Here is an 18,141-nt window from a genome sequence, read left to right on the forward strand (position 1 = left end):
CATAGTCCTGTTTCAAACAGTCCTACATTAATGCACACTGGGGAATTTTTAGTGCATGCCAGCAGGACCCACATGGGCCAGTTAGTGTGTGACACACTTGTGCAGACTAAAACATACACCCCTCTGGTGAAGACTAACACGTCATATTGACAAACCCTAAGATATAGTATTCTTGGTGGAATGTATCATTGCTTGGTAACGTTCCTGTAGGATCATTCTACAGATAAAAGATCTGAGGCATAGAAAAGCTAAGTGACTGACCCAAGGGCACACAGGGAGTTTGTGGCAGAGCAGGAACTTGAACCCAGTTCTCCAAAATCCCAGTGTAGTGGCCTAACCCCTGGACCATCCCTCCTTCCAAAAGACATCCATTTTTGATTAACTCTTTAAATCAGCATTGGCCTCATTGGAGCTATTACTCTATTTCCATCAGCTGAGGATGTGGCCCATAATATTTCACCTTATTCCTACCTCCTGAAACTCTTGATAATGTGGTATTATGTCTCCTATTTTTCCTTCATTCCTTTGCACTGAAGAACTCCAGCAATCAAATGCTTGGAAAAGAGATGTTAGTGTAACATTCACTTTGATCAGCAATGAATTATTCCCTTGTGTACAAAGTATTTGGTCTCTACAATAGCGCACAGGTAGTGACCCGCGACGATGGCAAAGAAAGACCACAAATGCATATGCTACAGATCTTTTCATTTCCTTTTGGTGGTAAGAAAAGAAAAAATAATCTTGTACAGGAAAGTGCTTGGAAAAAAACAATTGTTAGAAAAATAATGGCATTGGTACAGCAAAAAAATATAATTACATTTACTTCACAAGAACTAATATTTCAGTGGTCCCCACCTTTTTTTCCCTAACTTATTTAAATCTATCAGTGATTCTAAAGATAAGTAACTATAAATAATTCCCTTACATTTTATTTCATAATTTTAAATTTCTCTTGCCTCTGTTGCCAGCGGTTATTACACTACATGGTAGAAAGGAATACGTACAGGTCTAAATAATATTTCTTTTTTATAAATACTCATTCACTTCATTACAGAAAATAAAATCAGCCTGCACTGTCTAAGCATTAATTGAGCACCATTGTTTTTCTCCTAAAGTTAGTGCAATTTTCCCTTTTCCCCTACAGGGCAGAAGCTTTAATGATGAGTAGTAATCACAAAACCACGATTTCATAGCTACTCTTTCTCTTCCCCCTCGCCCTGTGATTTTTTTTTTAAATAAAACATACTTTGAAATGGTATTTTTGGCATTTTCTCAAAAAATGTTGTGGGTGTCATTTCATTACCATTACTCATAAAGGTTGGTGATAAACTATTAGTCTGCCTGTTGTATGACCATATCCTACTACTTGGTGAAATATAAAATGCAAATGGGATAATGTATCTTCTTTTTGGATCCAAACATTACATGCATGAATTCTTAGGCAACATTTGACAAAGTAGGCAAAGGCCAGAGTCTCCGAGACATGGAAATTGTTGACTTGTTGACTTTAATAGAGCTATGTCAATTTATACCCACTGGGGATCTGGCTAGCAATTTTCATTCTAAAATAGACCAAGTTTAGATGGCAGAATAAAGATGCTGATAACAGCCTAGCAAAGGCATGGATTACAAAACAGTGGACATGATCATGAACAGATTAGACAAACATCAGCCCGGGATGGTCTAGTTAACAACTAGTCCTGCCTTAGTGCAGGGGAGTGAACTAGATGACCTATCGAGATACCTTCCAGCCCTATGTTTCTATGATCGTAGTTTATCAATACTATAGTTTTCAACAAACTGATTACATTTGCTCTCCTTAATGATGACTGAGGTATAATGCAGGTTAACAGGATCTCAAAAGGTTCTGAGGTTGGGTTTGGTAAGTATGTGCACCCAAAAGTTCAGGTATTTATCCAAATTTTTGGATAAACTCTTTGGTTTCACACATTGCTGAAAGTCCCCAGATGTTCCCTCCTATACTGTTCCTGAGAGTGCCTGGCTTCTGATCACACCCAAAATAGAGTGAAAATGGGCAATATGTTCCCATGTGTAGTAAAACTGTAGGGAAAGAACTAAGGGGCAGAGTCATCAGACAAAAATAGCCTCGCCAAGTCTCCACCACACAACGTCCTGCAGAGTTCTGAGTAGATGGTCTATATGTAACAGGCAGCAAGGCTGGTGACATACAGACAAAGACCACTTCTGCAATCGTCACTCAGCCAAACTTTGACTCCAGTGGGAGCTATTCTTGAACAAGGACTACAGAATCAGTTGCGCCTGGATGGGAGAAACCCAAAGAGCACAGATGCCTTGCTGGGGAAGAGCAAAGCAATGCACTAGTACACATTAACCAGCGTGTGTAAGAGGGGCCACGTGTTTGCACGTACAAAGTGATCTGATTGAGACACCTTGGAAATCCGAGATGAAGCTTACTCATCCCCTCTTGTTTGCAGATGGCCCTGTATGTATAGAAATCCACTGCAGCATTGCAGATGTCTGCTGATACTGAGTTATGCAGCCCAGAACAGTAACTTATACATTGTCTGGTAAGTTAGGATGTTTTTCCAGTGTGTCCTGGCTCTTCCATGACCCCTCCCACATTTTCACAGACCCCACTGCCAAGATGATGTTTAGAAGCTTGATGTCTCAAGGTGGCAGAAGCATAATGCAAAGTAGGTGGGTTTGGCTTAAGATTTTGAGGCAGATTTTGCTATGCTTTTCAGTGTACACACCATGGGATCATATGGCCCCATCCAGACTGTCTTGGACAAATCCGGCGCCCCATTTCAAGACGGAACCAGGAAGTTCCACAGCTGATGCAATTAGAATATATTAATTTTAAAAATGTAACCAAGATTTTGTGAACCTTAAAAATGGGTTTCAAGTTTTGGACCCATTGGCAGGGTGAGATCCTAGGTATGGGTTAGACCTTAGTTTATCGTAATTGGCTCATCCATCCATTTCCCCCTTTTATCTATGGTGGCACTGTATCTAACTGTCTAAAGCTACAGAGAATTAATAAATACATTGTGGTAGCACCAAACCAGCGACTGTTAGCACTGGCCACAGAGGTCATATGAAATTTAAAATATACCTAAAAGATAGTGACTGATAAAACAGCACACAGTGTATTCATTCTTCATTTGTTCCCCTCTTAGTGCTGTCGGCCTAATAAGTAAAAAAAAAAAAACCCAACCTGCTCTATTTTCCTTATAAAAAGATTGTACTGAAATGCCAAAAATACCCCTCTGCAAATTGCGTAGCACCTTGAAAGGCCAAAGCAGCCTGTAACAAGAAGACAAATTACTGATTGAAAGTAAACAATTGAGTACAGTGACAATGAAGTATCACTTTTGTCATAATGCTACATATAATGTAGAGTACGTAAAATGCAGTGGTTTGACTGCAAGGTTTAACACAAAAAACAGTAAAAGCAGCCTTAATATAAACATTTTACGTACAAAAATATTAAATCAAAATAAATAATTCCAGCCATAAATATTATACTTTACATCATTAAGAATATACAATATCTATGTACACACACACACACACACAAGTACAAAAGTAGAAGGCAGAGGTATTGCAACACTATCCTTCATCCATCTCATCTCCCTGCTTTCAGAAAACCTGAAATATACAAACAAGTTACATGGTTTAGTAAGATGGTTATTTTTGCTTTTGAAACATTGACTTCTCATATCAGAAAAGCTTGGAGCCAAACGGCTTGAGGACGCCAACTCGAAAATCAAATATCCATCTGAAAATGTTATGTCATATCTGCTATTGTTACAGGTAGCACCTGAGGTCACAAGAGCTGAAAAGAGCAGAGAAAACACGTTTCTCCACCTCTTTCAGTTTGCATATGCCAGTTCTGTATATACAGTCAGTCTCACTGTTTCCCTGAGCTTGACCCTGCTCCCATTCAAGAAAATCGACAAATTCCCATGAAGTTTAATGGTGCAGAATCAAGCGGTTTATGGTGTGATCCACTCAGCATGGTGGGGGGAAGGAGGAGCCATCAAGGAACCACAACCATAAGTGTAACCGGATCCTTGATTCTAAGGGGCAGCTGCTTCAGCTGGGCCTGGGGTGAGTTAGTGCAGGGGCTCTGATTGACCCCAGCTGGCTATGGTCTAAGGGGCTGTACTCCAGCTGAGAACGGGTGGAGCACAGTTCTTGGCACTTCTGAGTAAAATCAACCCGTCTCCAGTGTGGGGTCTTTTGGACAACATCTTAAAAACGGAGGCCCAGCCTACGTGGAAATGGAGGACTAAATTTTCAATGGGCAATTTGAACTCTGAAGACTGGACCCATGTGATTTACCATTGCACTTACCATGACTGCAGGTGTAATTGCTGCACGTGCAAATGAATATTTAGATGTCTAAATTCCCATTCTGAACATGCAATTTCAGTAAGTGTGAGTACAATCATGGAAAATGCAGGCATAAATGTAGGTCCACAAATGAACATGCCTTCTTGCATGTGGACCTTCTCTAAAAATTTGGTCCATATGATCTCTGGTATTTTCTTCACGTCCTGGTGTCTAGGACATAAAGCAATTCCTTGCCTTGTGTTGTATGTGCCAGATGGCAGTCCTTTCCATCCCAATGGTGGCTGAGTATCAGTGAAGCCGTATGAATTTACATGGTTGTTTGATAATTCCTTTGGAATTAAAGGCATTATATACAAGTCAAATTTTAATAGCAGTGGAGTTTAAATACTGGGTAACATTTTCAAAAGCACTTAAATGACTTAGAATCCCAAAGCCCAAGTCCCATTTTCAAAAGAGACTTAGGCATTCAGGGTAACATTTTAAAAAATGCCTAAGTCCGAAGCAGACAGAATTCTAAGTGCCTAAATCTGGTTTGAAAATAGGACTCAGGAGGGTTTTTCTTTAGCAATAAATTCCTGGAACGATTTCCCTTAGCACCAAAACAATGGGAACCTACCATTGCTACAACACTTGAACCTCGAGGCCTGTTCCAGATGATGGAGTGCACTTTCCACAGTAACCACCACATTTCCCTATTACTTTGGTACCATCCTGCGGGAAAAATCAGAAATGAGGTCTCAAAACCATGTCACACCAGAGGAAATCAAATGCTGCCATTTCCAGAGACCCGAGTCTGTGGCTGTTTTAATAATAAAACTGAAAAGGGAAGGGAAAAAAAATTCTGCCCCAAAATCTATAATAATTTATGAATTAACAGCTATTTTTTTCCTTCGATGCAAATGTAATTACATTTATGGCTAATAGGTCAGATACTGGCCCATTTGAATGCAGAGAAAGTAGAGTATTTGTGAACTGCCAAATGAAATGACACCCAAGGAGAAGGCCATTCGATGGGAAGTCCTCTAGGCCTGAGCTTTCTCCAACTTGCCCCCACAGACAGAACTTTCTCATGAGTGATTTACTCGGCTTCTCCCCGCGGATAGGGACGCAGATTAGATAGGAGAAACAAGAGAGCTGGAAAGAAACTGCACCTCAAATGTTACCGAGCACGTGAAGGGCAAGGAAAGATGTTTGCCGACACGACAGCCAAGTGTTTATTTGCAGGGGAAAAGCCTGGTGTGGTGCAGCAGCCCCAGGTGTGATGAAAAGTGATACTGTGGGAATGTGGAGTTCACTAGATCTGGCAGCTATTCTCCCAGATTCCTACAGCGCTCTCCATCCTTTCTACGCTGTAGACCAGGGGCAGTCAATTATTTTTTGGTCAAGGTCCAAATTTCTTGGTCAAGGTCCAGACTCCGGAGGAAAATAATAAAAAACCAAATATCCCCACCAACAACCACCCACCACCTCAAGTAAATAAAAAAGATTTCTGGGTTTGTTCAAAAGTGTCTGGCAGTCCAGATTTGGCCTGTAGTCCACCTATAGACTACCCCTGCTGTAGCCCACTGATAGATGGTGAAAGACAGACAAGAACGAGAAGATCTTAGGCCTGAGTCTGATCTCAGTTAAATCAGTGTCACCCCATCAGATTCCATGGATCTACACCAGAGTAACTGAGATTTGAATCTGGCCCTCTCCGCCTCCTATTGTCTACAGAGCATGCCCCCCTCTTGGTCATTTCCACAGACACACGTTTTTCAGAGAGGAATTGAGCCTTAAATTACCTGAAGATTGGACTTAAATGCAGCGCAAGCCTGCACAGAGCACTTATTTTTAAACTGCAGTGTATGAGCTCTCTCCTGCGCTTGGTGCTATTGATCTGTGATTGCAGCAGACCACTCTCATCTCCGATTGGTACTTCTTCTCTCCTTCGGTTTGCTCTGGCACTTACACGCCAAGAAGGTTGCCAAGGGTGATCAAACTAAGCCATGTCCCTCAGGGCTTGTTTTAATTCTGCCAACTATAATTGCCCCATTCGCCTCTCTCAGCACCTAACTGGACTGCTGGAGGTCTGCTGCTGAAGCTTCTCCTTCCTGAAGGGGAGATGACTAGATCTGTCCCGGCCCCAACTCGGATCCAGGGCTTTGCGTCCTGAGCTCACTGGCAGCTAAAGTGGAGCAGAAGCAGCTGCTCCTCCCCCAGTATTAGGTACCTGTGATGTCAGCAGCTGTCGCAAAGGATACAGAGACCCCTGAAACTGACAAACACCAATCTAAGGCTGGATTCTGCTGGGCCCTGACATGGGTGCAGAGTGGGGTGTGGCACAAGGAGCTTCCCCCAGCACTGAGCTGCCCCCAAAAGGACCAGACAGAATGGCTAACCTTGCAAGGAAAGAGAGGAGAGGGGCAAAGGGAGGCAGGAGAAGAGGACAGGGCCACAGCTGGACTGCCCTGTACAAAGGTGAGAGCAGAGATTGCTTTGTTCTCATTACTCTAGGGGCGCTCAGTGCCCTCAGAAGGGGCAGAGAAGAGGGAAAGCTATGCCTGCTTCCCCCCCACACTCCATGCACTGGTGAGCAGAGAGGGGCTGGTGTACTGGAAGCACGGGCATGGTAGTGCCCCTTGTGCTGGGGGAGTTCAGGGAGGTATTCTGCCTCCTGGTGCTAGCCCTGGGGCAGTGCAGCGCCTCACCACCCCTTCGGATGAGCTCTGACCCCAGTCCATAATCAGGCACAAAACTGACTGCCGGCTCCAAACCCTCTCCCCCCGCCACCAAAATATAATCTTTAGGAAAGTGAGATAAAAAGGTCTAGAAAGAAAAACTGACATATCATGCCATTGCTATGAGAGTCCAAACTGACTAACACCAGGAGACTGCACCAGCTCCAACACCAGTGGCATTATCCTTATCAAAGAGCATCTGAGTTTGGACAGCACCTTGCACAATAGGGTCCTGGGCCATAAGCATGACTTCTAGGCACTGTCACAATACACATAATAAATGATGTTATGCTGGATGGCGTGAATAAAATAATAATAATAAATAATAAATTAATGGAGATATCCCATCTCCTAGAACTGGAAGGGACCTTGAAAGGTCATCGAGTCCAGCCCCCTGCCTTCACTAGCAGGACCAAGTACTGATTTTGCCTCAGATCCCCAAGTGGCCCCCTCAAGGATTGAACTCACAACCCTGGGTTTAGCAGGCCAATGCTCAAACCACTGAGCTATCCCTCCCCCCATGGCTGCCATCAGGTGGGGCTTTGATCATGAGACCTGTTTAAATGGCAACTGGAGGAAGCAATTAATCTCCTTTTATATAGTGATAGCTAAAACAATAGAAGCCACTGCCCAAGGCACTGGGATGCACGGCAAGCCTGAGCAAGAATTAACTGAGAGAAATAAGAAGGGTTTCTTTGGGGCTGATTGCAGACACGGGGCCAAGGGCTTGTTTGACATGACAAGTGTGTGTGTGTGAAGCGAACAGACAGAGAGAAGCAGTGGTGAGCGTGACCCTGAGAAAGAGAGCAGAGAGACAGAGTTCCTTGGGACACATGACTGCCTAGGGAAGCAGGCTTGGAAGCAAAGTAATTGCCCGCTGTTTGTTCTTACTGTGTTCAGGGAAACGGGAGGTTGTGTACATTCTTTGTAAATAAATAGGATTACACCAAAGAATATACCTGACTTGTTTCTTCCATTTCTCCTAACGGAAGCAATCCTGCAAAGCCTCGATAACTGGCTAGCCACTTGGGCCACGGAGCAACAGTAATAATAATAACCAAGCCACAGAGCAGAAAAGTAATGCCAGGTATAAATGTTAAATGCTTATGGTGACGTGGGGTTGTAGATGGGGGCTCTCTGAGGCACTGATGTCTGGATAATACCGCGCACTGGAAATAATGACCAAAATCACTTCCAAAAGTTAGCACCGATTCTCAGAGTTCAAAGCATGGTCAATATCTGGAGGGGGAAGGTGTGAGAGGTGAATATCCACAGGGAATATCCCCCTCCCATTGACCGCATGCTGCAAGCAATTCACACCGTGTCCGTGCAAGCCACGAAGGGCTCCATCCAATGAGATGTAGAGCACTGCGGCCCAGATCCTGCCAGGCACGTAACTTTGATTTCAATGAGATTGCTCTCATGCTGCTCGGCACCTGGCTGGATGAAGCCCCAAGTATAAGGTGGGAATCTGTAGTGAGCAGAGGGCAGAACACCGCCCCCCCTTGCCTGAGCTGATCCTCACGTTCTTATTCAGGGTGCTGGCTGGAAGTTTGAAAGGTGCCTATGGGAGTTAGATGTTCAGTTCCTCTTCAAACCCAGAGAGGCTCCTCTGAAAACCTTAGCCATAACTCTAAGAGGACGCAGCCTGAAGACATTACAGCCTAAGAATGACTCTCTTGCTTGGTTCTTCTTTTCCTCTCTGCTAGCTTCAGTCTTGATCTTTTCTCACTTCGCCCCCACACTCTCTCTTCTCACCTCATACCTTGACATTCTCTTCTCCCACTGTCTGTCACCCCTTCTGCCTCTCTTCTCTTTCCCTTTGTAAGTAATACCAGCACCACAGTTCAGGGCAACTGCACCTATATTTCCACCTCTGTGGTCCCCCCAAGGGCACCTACTCTAGGCTCCAGGCTCTTCAACCGTCACCTCTCTTGGGTGGAGACCTGTGCTTCTTCCCCTCCTGACCGGGGTTTTTCCAGACTGCACAGTTCCCTGCTTACACACATGCTAAGAAGCTTACCAGAGATCACTCTCCAACTCTAACAAGGGCTCTGGTCGGAGTTAGTCCTTCAAACCTCCCCAAAGGGTTTTTCTGTGGTTACAAGTTCATAACAGCCTCAACTCAAAACAAGACACCGACAGCGCAGGTCAGCCTGTTTCTTTTTTCAGTTTGGGCCTTTGATCCCCAACCTTCGGAAACAGGTAATGAGCAGATAACCATCCCTTGCTCCGGGCCTGGCTTCAAAAGGTTGTGTTTTGGCTAACCAGCAGATGGCATTTGTATTCACCTCCTCCTAGGAATTCCACGCCATGCATATTGTCCCAAAAGATCGTTCTTGTCCGCCACATTGTTCAATAGAGCCCCATGATCACCCCAGCCCACAATAATGCAGAACCTCGGCATTTAATACATTGGACTCCAAAGATACTTAAACTTAATTCAGTAAGGTTTTCCAAGCATACTGCAGGAAATTGCCGTGTCTGTCACAACCAGCATCTGATACTTACCAGGGATAAAAAGAAGAACAGGAGTACTTGTGGCACCTTAGAGACTAACAAATTTATTAGAGCATAAGCTTTCGTGGACTACAGCCCACTTCTTCGGATGCATAGAAGAAAAAGAAGTGGGCTGTAGTCCACGAAAGCTTATGCTCTAATAAATTTGTTAGTCTCTAAGGTGCCACAAGTACTCCTGTTCTTCTTTTTGCGGATACAGACTAACACGGCTGCTACTCTGAAACCTTACCAGGGATAAGCCAGCATCTAACCCTAATATCTACCCATGCTGGACACAGATGGACAAACATTGACTAAGTGGGTCTTTAAGAGTAACTGCTCTAGCAGCCAAAAGAGTTAAGCTGCTTGGGGGCAGGGACTGTCTTCTTCACTATATTTATGTACAGTGCCTAGTGAAATGGGATCCTGATTCTAAAAAGCTACTGCAAGCAAATAATAATAGCCACACCCCCATTATTGGTTTTACTGATTGCTCTTGGTCATGAAATTAGACATTATCGATAGAAAAGGCTGATGAGGTCAAATTTTGCAGCCCTTACTCAGGCAAAGCTCCCAGCAAGAACTTTTCCTGAAGCAGGGACACAGAATGTGGTCCGTCCTGGTTCCACATCCTGTCTGGCGCAGGCTCCCTGCAGAAGGATTCAGAAGCTAATTAAAGATGCGTGTGCACCGCAGTGTTCAGTGATTTTAGCTTCCTGGTTAAACAGACCCATTAATTAATTGCAATAATTCAGATCAAGTAAAGTTTACTACACCTGTCCTACTCCAATACACACACACACAAAGTTATGGGCTATGCTTCACATATCTAATGCCTTACGTTGGATTTCATTATGACATGTTGTTAGAAGAATGATTCTATGCACGATAAGGTGGCACACGGTAATTAGGTACCTCACATTAGCAGGTATGACCAGATTCAGAATTAATACACTCGTTCTCTTACCGGGGATTTTTGAATTTCCGACACCGCGTAATTCCCTTGCGAGATCCATTTTGCTGTTTCTGTTAGCGAAAGGCCTGTTCTGTAAAGGTCAATGCTAAAGCGACCCTAAAACATAAAAACACATCGATTATCACAAAGACGTACCTTCTGAAATGGCTCACGCAAAACACGCTCTGAGAAGGATGCGCAAGGAACCTGAGACCCCACATAACCCCAGAGCCATATTTAAATTATATTATTCTTCATTGTTGCAAGCACGCTTCTGTAACAACATGCCACGGTGTCATTTTTCTAACAAGATCTCGCCGGCGATGTTTTCAATTTTTCCAAGCCCTGAGAGTGATTAGCACATACTGTACAAATCACAGCATGACTCAGATTAAGAATTTCTTTTCATTTGGGGCTTCAAAGGAGGGGGCTGCTTTTCCACCATTGGCCAGCTGAGGGCGCTCTTGGCCTTCCCATTGCAAGCTGCTGAACCTGGTATCCTTCATCAGCTCCTGGAACATGGAACAAAACTGCATCCAACTCAGCCACACTTGATAGCTTTTTTCCCCTTCCTTCTCACCTGCAGAGGGCATCCATGTTCTTATTTTGTCCTACCTTCCCCCCCACCCCAACTTAAATAAAAATCAAAACTCTGTTTTGTTTGGATTTTAGATATGTCCTTAACTTAACTGTCCTTTTTTTTCCCCCGAAGCAAAAAATGCTCACAAAATTAAGGGGTAAGTCGGCACTTGATGCCCATGCATAACTCCCGTTAGCAAACGCCCAACTGACTTTGTGCTTTGAAATACCCCTTTCCACCTAACCCAAAGTCCGTGAACCTGCTGCCAGTTATCTCAGCCTGACCTGGAGTCCAAGATGGCTGCTCTACTAGGAAAAGGCAGACTGTGGCTAGCTGCGTTCAACGTACTTGCTACCTCGGGAATGTGAATTTCCAGTTAAATGCCACATATCTACTTAGGTGGAGAGAAATCAACATTCCTGAATGTTCCTGAAGTAACAAGTCAATCGCTGAGACGTGGTGCTGTACAAAAAGACAACAGCTCCAAAAGTTGGAAGGCAAGGAACCAGAGAGACCTCTCTTCCGCTGTCAGCTTCCTGGACTCCTTATTCACTAAACCTCACTCCCAGACCCTCCCCCTATGACCAAGGTCAAGAAACAAGTTCTTTCTATCCACACTGATCACTCGTTATTCTTGCTCCAGAATTCAACAGTGTTGAGGCACTGGTAACATAATGTAAACTAGCCTTCTACTGACATATTGTATTTCAATATAGTGTATATCACGCCATGCATCAGGGTGAGGCTACCACATGCTAGCAGGAGCGGCAGAAGGTCCCTAAAAGTGGGGAGGCTACCGAACGGAGGCTCCGCCCTCGCACCGCCCCTTCCCTCCTGAGGCCCCGCCCCCACACCAACCTTTCCCCCGTCCTTGCACCACCCTTTCCCCCTAAGATCCCATCCCCCACTCGCTCCTCTCCAGCCTCTCCTTCCCATCCCTAGGTAAAAAGGGGGAGGGCCAGGGCCCCCCATTCCGGCACCCCTGCTTGCTAGAGCATTTCCAAATGTGCATATTGGTCACAACCACACTTCTCCACCTCACTGGGCCTGTTCTTCCCTCCCTTTCCTCTGCAGGCACAAACATCTCCACACTTGGCCCCTTCGCTCTCCTCTCCCTCTGCTGTGTGTGCCCCAACACCAGCGCACCGCTCCCCTGCGGCGGAGACCAGACGATCACACAGACTTCAGTAGATTGATCGATTCTGTCTTCAGCGCCACCTTCATCTTCCTTGCCAAACAGCTCTACTGCTCACTGGCTGCACCTGTGTCCACAGTCCCCCCGGCCCCTTTTTGCTTCTGACTCTCAACTTCCTCTTGCTTGCCGTCTCTGCGGGAACACGTGTGTTATCTGAGGAGGACTCTCTCCACTGCCTTCCACTTGCCTCAATCCTCTTCACACACCTTTCCCAGCACTATCTCCTTCAACCTGATCTCCAAGTTGAGGTGTCTCTCTCGCTCCTCTCTCCTAAATCCCCCATATCCTTCCAACTCTGAACCTTCCTCTTCCATCCGCTCTCCCTCCTCTTTAACCACTCTCCCCTTCGCCTTCAGATATGCCACATTCCCTCCGGCCCCCGAAAACTTTCCTGCAAGCCTCATGACAAGCCCATCTCCATCCTCCATTTTGCCTCTAGGCTTCTCAAGTGCATGATCCCTGTTCCTGCTCACCTGACTTCCTTCTCCTTGATCTGCTGTTTGGCTCTGTCCCCTTCCCAGCCACACCTCCTCTTTGGTTGCATTCTTCTTGACTTGGCTGGTAAACTTGTCCTCTCTCTCTATGCCTTATCACTCTGTGACTGTGCTATTTTGATCTCCATCCTTATTCTCCAGCCGCTCCTTCAGTGCCTCCTCCTCTGCGTCTCTCTCACTAGTGCAGAAGTCCCTCAGGGTTCCCTGATTGGCTCTCCCCTTTTCTCTTTGTACGTTCAGCCTGTGAGCCCTCAGCCACTCGAACAGCGTGAAGCATCACTGTTATGCTGATGATTCACAGATCTGCTGCTCCACCCCAGACCCACCCCTGCAATTCAGCTACATTACATATCTCGAACTGTCTCATACAGTGGTTTTCAACCCTGGGGGTCCACAGACTATGTCTAAGAGATCTGCGAAAGGCTGTCGTTACCAGAGAACAGTGGTTTTCAACCTCTGGTCTGCGCACCCCTGGAGGTCCGCAGACGATGGCTAAGATTTCCAAAGAGGTCCGCACCTCCATCCAAAATTTTTTAGGGGTCCGCAAATGAAAAAGGTTGACAACCACTGATCTAATGGCTCAACCTAGCAGAAGAATGGTTCAGAGCTTAAGGTGCTAGCTACGGATTTGGGAGATCCAGCTTCAATTCCCTACTTCACCACAGACTTTCTGGGCAAGTCACTTAGTCTCTTTGTGCCCCAATTGAAATAGCACTGCCCTATCTCACAGGTATGCTGTGAGGATAAATGCATTAAAGAAAGCAAGGTACATAGATACTACTGTCGGGGGCCAGATGAGTATCCAAGATCAATAGAGGGGGAGGAATAGCTCAGTGGTTTGAGCATTGGCCTGCTAAACCCAGGGTTGTGAGTTCAATACTTGAGGGGGCCACTTGGGGATCTGGGGCAAAATCAGTACTTGGTCCTGCTAGTGAAGGCAGGGGGCTGGACTTGATGACCTTTCAGGGTCCCTTCCAGCTCTATGAGATAGGTGTATCTCCATATATGAGATCCCACCGGTGCAAACTGAATCAGGCAAAACTTCCCCAATCTTTTTTTTACCCTTGTTTCCCCTTTATTGTCAATTCTCTCCCCCCGTGCTGGGCTGTTGGATCAGGCCTGGCTTTATGGAATGTCTCTTTTTGAACCCTGCTGGTTGTCTCCCAATAACCCAACGGCTGTTTGCAGAACAGAAAGTACACTTTGTACAGACAAAAGAAAGTTTCAGACCGCTGAGATGAGAATGTGACAGTTGTTGGAGTTGGGCTGACGTGATCAAGAGTAATTAATATAAAGTCTGAACATAACAAATGGAACCAGTCCCTAAGAAATGTTATTGTCAAATACCTGTGGGCATTTGGCCGCACTGTAGCAGTCCCCCGCAGTGGCATAAGGAACAGGTCGTCCATCATGTGTCCGTGCAAACTGTAAATCCGTTGCTGAGAAAATTATTTGGTGAACAGCATAGAGAGGACATATGGGGAGAGAGAGAAATTTGAACACGTTATTTGCTAACCAGTACATCTGGGAAATTTGCTTTTATACGTTTATCTAGTGAGTTCAGCAAGATCTTTTCTCTTCGCTTTGCAGCAGTAAAACCCCAGTTCAGCAGGTTGCTTAAGAACATGTGTAACATTCCACACACGAGTAACACACTGCACTGAGTGGGGTTCCTCACACATGGAAAGTTGCGCATGTCTTCAAGTACCTTGATGAATTTGATTGTGTAGAAACAACAACTAACACGGACAGAATGGTTTTGGTTATATTCTCACAGCAGAAAATTTCCCAGTAATCTGAACCCACCGGTAACACAAAACACACGAACATCCAAAGCGTATATTTTCCCTTAAACAAAACACGGTATTGGAACAGAACAAAACTGTTGTTTCAAAGTTAGAAGGGCTTCGTGAAAAATGCCAGCTGATTGATTTCAAATAACGTACAACAAATCAGACTGGGATTTTCAGAGGAGACTATGGAGATTAAATGACCATTTCTTTTTGTATTTCGATGGGACTGGGGTGTCTCATCCCCTTAGGCTCCTTTGAAAATCTGAACCTCCTGGTTTCTATAGCTCACATGGCGGGGGGGATATTGCCAGGGTTCCTAGCAATTTGCAAAGGAAGCGATAGCAATCACATGAGATTGGTTTATCTGGCCGTTTAAAAAATCTGCAATCTTTGCCCCCTCAATGCCAGTACTAATACTATGTTGCATTTTAAAAATATTTGCTGAAAACTGATACCCAGCCAAATTCTACCCTTAGATGTAGGTATGTGGGGCTCCTCTTGGAGTCAATCTCAATGGGCCATCAGACGTGCACCCCCAGCTCACCCAGAGTCCATGGGCGTGGCAGGCATAGCAGATACATGTCCCCGCCTCCTCCCACTGAAGCCAATAGCACAGCTCCCATCGCCTTCAACAGGAGTAAGTCTGGTTCCCTATGGTTGGCTCATTACTTACTGAAGTCAAGGGAAATACTCCTTTGACTTCAATGGCCATTGGCTCAGGCACTTGAAGAGTTCAGAGTTCAGTTCCAACTGCACTACTGGGAGTCATATACTGGAGTGCTCCATGCAGGGATAAGCAATTGCAGCTAATGGCATGTGTGAGTGAGAGAGAGACGCAGGGCCAGGCTCTCCAGGGTTATATTTGCCATTCGATTCCAATTTAATATAAAAATATCAACAAACCAGCGCATAAACCAGGCTGAGTTCACAGCAAGGTAACAGATAATTCAAAGGAATGAGAAAACAGTCATTATTCTGTGTTTTTTCCTGTCTCAAGGTGATCTAGTTTAATCATTCCTAGTGCACCTAAACTGCTTTTCAGGGTAAAGAGCTGATGATTTGGGGTGATCGGGTATAAAATGAAAGGAGGTCTTTCCCAAGACAGCCCAAGAACATGGCACACTGAATTCCCTCTCTTTGTCTGTACTTACAGCTCCATTTGGGTAAAAGGCCCTGTTTTTTTACTCACTTATTATCTGCATTGTGTTCAGGTCCAGCCTGACTTTGCTGAAGGCAGAAAAACCAGCTGCTGTGTAATCTTTCCTACATTGGCAGTCTTCTCGTCTGCTCCCGTTATACGGACACTCGGTCGGGTTATGTAATCTAAATCAAAAGAAAACCCTTTCTACTCATGACAGGAAAATATTGCCATGGAAAACAAAGCAGCGTGAAGCTCAGAGCCAAGAGATTGCTTACCTGTAGCCGTACACTTCAGAGAAATTCTCCGCATACCCACTGACAAGAGTCACATACTCTTTTGGGCTGTCGGTCTGCATCCCAGCACAATATATCTGAGAGTAACAGAGATCAGAATTTTGTCAGACACGGACTGTGAAAAGCATGTGACTAGAAAACTGACGGTGCGAAATGCGTGAGTGAAGAGCGCACACAAGATAAGCGTGCAGCTTTAAGAAATGCGGAATCGGTTGCCGAAACACACCTTTAATATCCTTCCTTTAACTTTAAGGTAATATTCACCATCTTCAATGACACCTTTGAGTCTTTTAACATCTTGACAGCTGCTCGGTAATTCACCTGAAATGACACCGAAATAGTTGTAGTCAAGTAGTCATTGTAGAGCACCATTCCTTCTGGGAGCGCTTAGGCCCTGATCCCGTGTAGCATCTAAACATATGCTTAACTTTAAGCACAGGAGTGGTTCCAGGGAAATCACACACAGGTTCAGCGCTTTGCCCAATCAAGGGCCTGATGCGGGAAGTGCCGAGGACTGCAGCCCTCACGGAAGTCAATGGGAGCTGCAGGTGCTCGGTGCCTCTCTGGTTCCACCGTAAGTGGAAAGCACCAATCCGTAGACTTACAGTCATAGATGTTGTGACACGTCCTCCTCTCTTCGGGTTTTAAATCAGCATGGCACAAAGCGCTCGCCTGGTCATCGTTGGTCAAGCATTGCACTGACCGGTGCATCACTCCAATGCCACAAGTCACCGAGCACTATAAAATAAAACATCGTAAGTACTGTGCTATTACTGGTGCTTATGGTGCTAGGCAGGTAAAACACAGACCGTTGGTTGGTGAAGATCAGATTGCCAAGGCCCCAGCCCAGCCCAGCACATGAGCACACGCTGAACTTTAGACACACAAGGAGTCCCATGGTTTCAGTGGGACTACTCACCAGCCTTAAAGTGCTTTGCTGGATTGGGGCAGAAATGGTTCAAGTGAACCATATGCTCAAGCAAAGAGTCCCAGTGGCTGCTCATTCCACTTGCTCAACCCAGTGGATTGACATTGTTTCACACCAGCAGGGATGCACGACAGAGAAACATTCATTAGGGAGCCAGAATCCAAGCAAGTCTGCTTACGAATGTGAAGCTCTGCTCCGGGTCACAGAAAGGCCCCTTTGAACAAATATGGGTTCATTTATGATTTCATATCCAAACTGAGGAAGAGATCAGGTGAAATGGTGGCTACACCTGGGCTCTCTTTAAAACCCAAACTCAAAAGGAAACTCAGGGGTAAGGACTGAAACCAAAGGAAGTGTTTACACCCGCTCCTGTAAATGGAAATCATCCGGTTTTGCGCAGGCCTGAATTTTCAAAAGCGAAGAGTGATTTTGGACGCTCTCCATGTTTGGGAGCCCCACCGGAGACGCCTTAAAAGGACCAGTGCTCCCATTAAGTTTTAAAAATTAGGCCCATTTACGGTGTCACAGGACGGGCAGCCAGAATCACAAGTTCCTGTTGAAAATGTATTCCTAACTAGTGCACAGTAAGATGGCAAAAACATTCTTCACGTGTTAGAGCCAATCACAAATTATCAATTTGTTCCTGTCCCTGGGTCACTCTGTATCACACCCTGAACCATAACATTTCAATGGGAGCAGAATGGGGCCCAGGATTTGAACAAAGCTGAGAATTATTTCCACACTAAATTATTTTGATAATCAAAGGTTGGCAAAGCCATGGTAGTTTACAATGGTTGGTAAGGACAATAGGGGAAACCAACAGCCAAATTTTTACTTTCTGAAGTGTGTGCAACTCCCAAAAGAAGTTCTATTAACTCAGATAAATTTCACAATGTTTTGCTTGACTCAATCCTTATAAAGATTCGATACATGTCCTTATATGCCTGAGATGTGTTAATGAATCAAAGCCACTGGGGAACATAATGTTTCAAAGAATGGCGAAGTCTTCAGAAGTGAATTGTCATCTTTTAACCAAAATCTGATCTGGTGGTTTAGGATCCAGAAAAGGTTTGGCAGTATAATAATTTTACACTGAAAGGATAGTTTCTTTTCAATGCTCTATCATAGCACTTGAAGTAAAGGGGGAAAGGAAAGTGTAATTCTTTGTGTGTTGATGCTCAAAATTTGTCCAAATTTTGGTG

The 18,141-nt window shown here is 44.9% G+C and overlaps 1 protein-coding gene across 6 annotated transcripts in view; it reads right to left on the reverse strand.

The window, feature by feature from the left end:
- Positions 1-690: 690 nt before the first annotated feature.
- Positions 691-18,141, reverse strand: part of ADAMTS9 (ADAM metallopeptidase with thrombospondin type 1 motif 9) — a 140,925-nt gene continuing 123,474 nt past the window's right edge. For all 6 annotated transcript variants that reach the window (XM_005297850.4, XM_005297849.4, XM_065550678.1 and 3 more), the window contains 8 exons: positions 16,617-16,749; positions 16,238-16,332; positions 15,994-16,088; positions 15,767-15,900; positions 14,132-14,223; positions 10,528-10,632; positions 4,958-5,052; positions 691-3,633 (listed from right to left, as the gene is read on the reverse strand). In XM_005297850.4, coding sequence (XP_005297907.2) covers positions 4,963-5,052; positions 10,528-10,632; positions 14,132-14,223; positions 15,767-15,900; positions 15,994-16,088; positions 16,238-16,332; positions 16,617-16,749 — 744 coding nt within the window. In that variant the 3' untranslated portion in view covers positions 691-3,633; positions 4,958-4,962. The remainder of the gene's footprint in view (positions 3,634-4,957; positions 5,053-10,527; positions 10,633-14,131; positions 14,224-15,766; positions 15,901-15,993; positions 16,089-16,237; positions 16,333-16,616; positions 16,750-18,141) is intronic.

This window comes from Chrysemys picta, chromosome 7 (assembly GCF_011386835.1).
Source record: "Chrysemys picta bellii isolate R12L10 chromosome 7, ASM1138683v2, whole genome shotgun sequence".
Taxonomy (NCBI): domain Eukaryota; kingdom Metazoa; phylum Chordata; order Testudines; family Emydidae; genus Chrysemys; species Chrysemys picta.